This window comes from Phoca vitulina, unplaced genomic scaffold, assembly GCF_004348235.1.
Source record: "Phoca vitulina isolate PV1807 unplaced genomic scaffold, GSC_HSeal_1.0 scaffold11, whole genome shotgun sequence".
NCBI lineage: Eukaryota > Metazoa > Chordata > Mammalia > Carnivora > Phocidae > Phoca > Phoca vitulina.
The window spans coordinates 29,020,443-29,027,401 of record NW_022589714.1 but is presented as its reverse complement, the minus strand read 5'-3'; the positions used below and the strand labels follow the sequence as shown (position 1 = coordinate 29,027,401).

The 6,959-nt window shown below is 41.2% G+C and overlaps 1 protein-coding gene across 2 annotated transcripts in view; it reads left to right on the top strand.

Annotated features, from left to right (window-relative positions):
• The first annotated feature begins 1,535 nt into the window (after positions 1 to 1,535).
• HCRTR2 (hypocretin receptor 2) overlaps positions 1,536 to 6,959 on the top strand; it is a 119,239-nt gene continuing 113,815 nt past the window's right edge. For both annotated transcript variants that reach the window (XM_032409632.1, XM_032409629.1), the window contains exon 1: positions 1,536 to 2,022. In XM_032409632.1, the coding sequence (XP_032265523.1) occupies positions 1,800 to 2,022 (223 nt within the window). In that variant the 5' untranslated portion in view covers positions 1,536 to 1,799. The remainder of the gene's footprint in view (positions 2,023 to 6,959) is intronic.

Here is a 6,959-nt window from a genome sequence, read left to right as displayed (position 1 = left end):
CAGGGCTAATCATGTCAACCCCTCAGCAGTTTTAAAACAATGTGTATAAAAAAATTTTCCAACTATAAAGTACAAAACAACTGTGAAGAATTATGCCTAGGGTAGGAGGTAGGGGGATTGACTTAACACTCAGTATCAACCAACAGTGTCTGTGACATTTGAAAAAAAGGAATTAGATACAGACATTGGTTGCATCTACATGATAATGTACATTTTGTACCAGCAAGATCCAAACCAAATTGCTGTATCTCCTCCTAGTTTCATATTATGCAAGACATTGAGAATTGTCTAAAGGAAGACCGCATGAGTAGAGGTTTGGGGAAAGTGTCATTGAAAAACAATGGAATTAATTAGGGAAAAAGTAGAGGAAAGGGAAGGAGACTGTGATACTTATTTTAAATATATGAAGGGTTGTCATGTGGAAGATTTATTCCATGTAGCACCAAGAGGCAAACTAGGTATTGAGGGTAGAAGGCTAAGAAAATTATATGTTGGTTTAAGACCTTATTTTAATGTAAGGAACAGTTTCAGAGCAGCCCCATGGTGGTGGAAGTCGTAAGTTAAGGTGGTCCATCCAAACTAGGTGGGGAAACATCAGCAATGTTATTAGAGGGCTTCTAATATAAACCGAAGTTGAGACTAGGTGATGTTGGAGGCCCTTCCCATATCCAGAATTATAATCAAATGCAATATTCCTATCATGGATATTGAGAATTAAAGGATCCTGAACTCACACTGTGATGAATTCCAAAATATTCTTCTTAGAGACGAAATCAATTTTATTAGAGAGTGGCAGGTGACATCAGTCCTGAGTCAGTAAGAAGAAAGACCAGTGGGGTGTGGTATTCACCAGAGAGCACTTCTGCTTATACCACAACATCCTCCTAAGGATCTGTTTAACATGTGGATGTCTCCTTTGCTTGACAACATTAACTATTAGCACATTTATGACCCTTGTGTCCTTCAAGCTTTTGCTGCCGTGTTTCTTATGACACTTGGTTTTGCAAGTACAAATTCCAGCTAAATATATCCTTCAATTCAAAAATGGTCTCATTCCCCAGTTTGGAAGAGGGGGAGTGGAGGCGACATCTTCAAGATTCAGCAAGTGCTAAGTTGGCAAAGCCAAACAAATGTGAAAAGGTTTGTCTGAAATGACTTTTGCATAGTCCTGCTTGAGGAACACAGTGGCTCCTCTTCGTTACTTAAATGTTGACATTAAAAAGACAAATACATCAACAAATCCTGTATTAACCATGGGTGAACATGCTTGTCATGTCCATAGCATACACATGTCTGTGTATGGGTTATGGAAATTGCACGTGAGAAATGGAGGAGAAAAGTAGAAAAGCGGGAGATTTAACCCACGGAGAAATAGGTTAAAATAATTTTTATGACTCCCCCACCCCTTCCCACCCTCCTTCAGCTTCAGCTCTCCCTCAGCGCGGGCGGGGGCTGTGAGCTGCGGACTCAGTGCTGGAATGAGGAGTAATTGAGCCCGAGCCGAGCCCGAGGTAGCTTTCTCCCCCCGGTGTCATTGCTGCAGCCTCCAGTGCCAGGTCCCTAGCTCCTCAGCCGCCTGTCTTCACGGTGCAAAATCGTCTGCAAAGACAGCGAAGCCGCCGCAGAAGTTGCCCTGCACAAGACTCCGGAGGCATTGGCTCAGTAACTTTTCACGTCATTTTCTGCTCTGGAGCCCCTTCTCGCGTCTCCGCGCAGCCTTTCGCACCGCAAATCACAGTGCTCATGGGGCAGGCGAAGAGCGGCTTACGGCACTGAGCGGAACCGGACTCGAGCCCGTGATGTCCGGTACCAAATTGGAGGACTCCCCCCCTTGTCGCAACTGGTCATCTGCTTCGGAGCTGAATGAAACTCAAGAGCCCTTTTTAAACCCCACCGACTATGACGACGAGGAATTCCTGCGGTACCTGTGGAGGGAATACCTACACCCGAAAGAATATGAGTGGGTCCTGATCGCTGGGTACATCATCGTGTTCGTGGTGGCTCTTATTGGGAATGTCCTGGGTGAGTCTGGTCCCGGGCAGCCCTCCAGAGGGCTGTCACGTCCCCTCCGCCCCGGGCTGCAAAGGCTCTGAAGACCCCTCCCTCCCCCTGGGATGCAAACAAAGAGGTCGCTGCTCTCGGGGTGGGGTTTTCTGTTAAAAAAAAAAAAAAAAAAAAAAGTTTTCTGATTTTCGGAACCAGGACCGAGCCCTGGAATGGTAATTCCTTTTTCTGCAGGGAGAAGCGGGGAAGCGCGTTTCTTTTGCGATCACCACGGTTACAGGCGGCGAGAGGGAGGCAACGAACGACAGGGTCTCCAGGTGGATTTTGTTGAGTGTGGGGAAATTGGTCATCCTTTTTTTGTAATGTAGCCAGGGATTTCGGGGGCTTTCTGGAGAGCGAGAGCTGGGAGACGACAAAGCTGTGCTCCTAAGGAGCAAGCTCTCTGTGGCCATTGAAGTCACAAAGGATTTGTGAGGTAGGTAGAGTGCCCTTTGGCGAGGAGGTTAGGCTCTGTCTAGAGGTGGTAATGAAACGGCAGGGAGTGGAGACAGGCGAAGCACGGAGGTGCACTCACGCACTGAAGCTGAATTAAACAGGAACCATGCCAGGAGCCAGCAAGAGGGAGGGGCACCTGAGAAAAGTACCAAAGAGATCTCAATCATTCATCCGCCTATCCATTCATTCATTCATCCACTCAACCAATATTTTTTTTCCAGAGCATGCTTGTTGCCAGGCTTGAAGAAATTTTGTAATAGATTTTTTTTTTTTCGCCCAAAGACAAGACCAAGCTAAACGCTAGGCTCCCTATTTGTCCCTGAGTTTGTATGCAAAGGTAGATTTCCCCGTCCGTTTCCCAGCTCGGCACAATTTCTGAGTGTTGGGGGTGGGGGTGCAGTGCGGTATGGGGCTGTGGTGATGGAGTTTATTAGGGCAGCTGGGGAATCCACTTAATCCACTGGGGAATCCACTTAAAGAAAAGGAGCTCTGGAAGGGAGGGACGACTTAACATGAATTGTGAATGGAAGGAGCGTGTACCTTGATGAATGGAGAGTGGGAGGCGTTTCAAATGCAGAGGGCAGTGTGGAGGCAATCTCTGTTGAAAATGACAGGAGGAGATGGGGGAGGCTAGGAGAAGATGCTCTTGATTTTCAGTTACAAAAAGGGAAGATGGGTGAGGTGAGATAGGCTGAGTGGCTTTGAAGTCCAAAGCAAAGAATTTATAGCTGCAATGGAGGATGATAAGGAACTTATCAGCACTAATCTGATTTTTACCTTCTCTCCCCAAGTATGTCAGTCTGGGTAGGAAGCATTCAAAGTAGTCTGTCACCAATTCAGCAGGCAGAGTAGTTGGTAGTATGTGACTGAGAAGCATTCTGGAGAGAGTTGGTAGAATATCATTTTTTTAAGAGAGATACAAATCCTCTGAAAACTTTTTTTAAAAAAATAATACTATATTATTTCCAGGCTATTTTTGTTGTTGTTTTAAAGGTAAACATAAAGGGAATCTTTGGGTGATGCAAACAAGGTGGATGAAGGTGAAAATACACATGCTTAGGGTCCTTTGCTATAAGGATAAGTCTGCTAATAATAATGACTTTCTTGTTTCCCTTCCTGGCATCCATTCTTAGAGTTACAACTATTAAAACACATGGCCGCCAGCATAGAAACATATCACTGTTATGCCCACACTTAATGTTGAACATCCATTGAGTACCTACCTTGTGCCAGACTCCTTCACACACACTCTCATTTAAACCTCAAAGTAACCCACGTTTGACAGAAGAAGAAACAAGACTTAGAGAAATGAAATGGCTTATTAAAGAACATGATTCAGATTCAGCTCCATTTCTTCTGACCTCAGATCCAAAATTCTCCATTGATATTCCACTCTAGAGCTAGAAAGCATAGAGAGAATGAATTCTTTGCTCCTTGTTGTCTGCAAGCCTATTAAATGTATTTCCTGTTCTCTCTTGCATCTATGTCCACTGTTAATAAATTACCATGAAGGGTTAATGGCTCTATCATTGTCTCCAACAAAATCCTATCCAGAGAGGAATGTTATTGCATTGCAGTAAAAATTTGACCTGTTTTGCAGGAATAGCTGCAAAGCATAACTATTTCCCTTCCCTAATTTTTATTTCAGCCTTAATCTCTGTGATAAAATTTGTTTCCCTTTGCTGTTACTTTATTCTGGCCTTACACAGAATGTTGATGCATAGTCTTCATATTCTAACTGCATAGTTTAGGGGTACGTGTTTGCAAGCCTAGGGAGTGTTTTAGTCTCAAGAAGGAAACACCTCCACAGTAAGACTACGTGTTTCATAATGTCAAGGAAAAGAGCACTGTCCACAGCCCCAAGTGCTGAAATGGCCAATTCCATTCAGCTTAAAAAGAAAAATTTACTCAAAGCACTGTGCTCTCAAGATACTGACAGCTATTTTCTCTGGGACTAAATGACATTGAAATCCTCTCTGGCTGAACTGAAACCCATTCTTTACTGACATATTCCCTGAAAGTTGATGAAGTTTAAGTTTGACATTTAAACAAATGATCAGTGTGTCATTACTCACAGACAACTTCCTGCTCTTTGATATCACTGTCAAATTTGCAAAACGGATTAGATTGAGAATTGCTTTTTTGCCCCTTGAGTAAAAGTAATTTTATGCATAGAGTGGCAGGACAAGGAATCACATTATTCATGCAAAACAAAGAGGCAACTATTAGGTATGAAGGTGAAAGACCACAGTGTAGGCAGCAGATGTAATCCCTGACCCTTTGGGTCCACCCACCATTTGCACTTTCATGTAACTGACTACTTAGAAAATTTCAACCTTGTTGAACTTTCAGATATAATGTGATCAGTTAGAAGTCATTTCCGCCACAATGTCCTTTTGTGAAGTGATGTAACAGGATATGCCCTGAGCAGAATGACAGAGTCTTGATCATCTCCACCTCTTTTTCTTCTCTCCACAGTTCCTCTCTCTCATCGTGTCCCTTCTCCCATTTGTATCATATGTTTCTTCCCAGTGATGAAAAGCAGTTTTCTGGAAAAAAAATGCAACACAAGTCATTCAAAATAAGACAAAAGTGACCCTACATTAAATTTCATGAGTATATGCATTCTAATAAAAGACATATGCATGTCTACTTATAGAATTTTAGGTCATAGGAAGGAAGATAGGGTAGAGTTCTTTTTGGACACAGTGTTTTTCCAGTATCTTCAAAATTATGCCACATATAACCTATTCCTAAGTATGTCTTGTACTATAGCCAAATAGATGCATTCAATTATTTGACCAGTACATTTTGAGCAATATTATGTTTTTAAAATTAATGTGTGTTGGGGGGAGGGCTCATGGGGACACTCAGAGGAATATATTTGGTGTTATTCCTACTTCTTCTTCCTTGAGTTGAAACTGGATGGAGTGATGGGTTCTAGTCAATTCAAACATTAAATAGCTGGAAGAAATGAGTAAGTCTCTGCCTGTCTTACTTCTGCATTCAAAGATACCATGATTTTTTTTTTTTAACCTGGAATGCTTCTATCTTCCCTGTTGTTGTCTCCATATGAAAAATGAGAACATTCAACAAATGACATCAGTCCAGGTGTGCTTCTTGCTTCTTGTGTGACCATTAGTATGTTATTGAACTCTCCAAGTCTGTTTTTTCTATTTGAAAATTAAGATAGATAATGCGGGCCTTGTAGAAATATGTAATATAATATATACAGAAGTACACACGTGTGTGTGTGTGTATTTTTCTTGACACATAGTAGACACTGAATGCCAATTTCTATCCCTTCATTCCCGCTACTGAAATCTTTCCCTGATGTAGTTTGCAGCCATCTTCTGCCTCCATGGCCAGTCTGCAGCTCTGTAGTTCTTTACGACCTCTGTTCTGCCTTTTTCTCAATTGAGAGGTTTCCTAAAAGTTATTAGTAAAATGGAGTTGGCACATGTTGCTTTCCTTTTCCATACCAGCTCCACCCACTCATCCCCTAACAGGTGTTTATTGCCTTCATACTAACTACTTAACATTGCCTTCCCAGCTCTCAGTGAAAGTCATTGCTAAGAGGATAATATTCTCTTTCAGCTTAAATTTGCTTGCACTGGGTCCCACTTACTCAGAATTGTGGGTTGTTGTTGGGTTGTGTTTGGTCTATCACTATTAATGTTTTAAATAACATGTGTGCACACACACATACACAGGTAATATGTTGATTTAACTCAGTTGAAGCACACTGCCTGTTAAGGAATTTACCTGATAACATTTAAACTAAATTGGGTGAATGAGATGGGAAAAATATCTGTAATGGGTTGCATCTTACAGAGCTAATCATATGTCCCAGATATGGAACTGGCAGAGTTACAAGTCGCTACTACTTCTAAGCCTAAGAAACATTTATTTCCTCCTCCTCCCAATGACCAATTCACATCCATTGGTGTTTCTAAACCCACCCTTTCCTACGCAGGAGACAGAAAGAGGTTAGAGATAATACATTACTCATTTCTGCCAAGACCTGATAGAAGTCATGAATGATGACTGTAAAAGGTAATATTAGCCATTGAGCTTTAAACTGGTGTGTTTTTAGTTACAGAATGTAAAATATGCTTATCTGAATAAGAATTAGACTGATGCCACCACACTTTGACTAAAAGCATAACCACCTAGTTTTATTGGGTAAAATAAACCATGTTTTCGATTTGAACAGAATCTCAGTGATAACTTTTTAAATGGCTGTCTCATAGAAAACAGCAACATTTATCATTTACAGACAATAATGAAATAATACAAGCTACTGATAATTTAAATGTAATGGATTCTTCCTATATTTGGAAAAAAATTAGGAAAATGAAATAATGAAAATAATACTAATTTTTAAAAGAGGCCAAATCCAATACTAAATACAAATACAGTATTCAAGTCTTTAAATTTTTTTATTGATTTCATTAGGA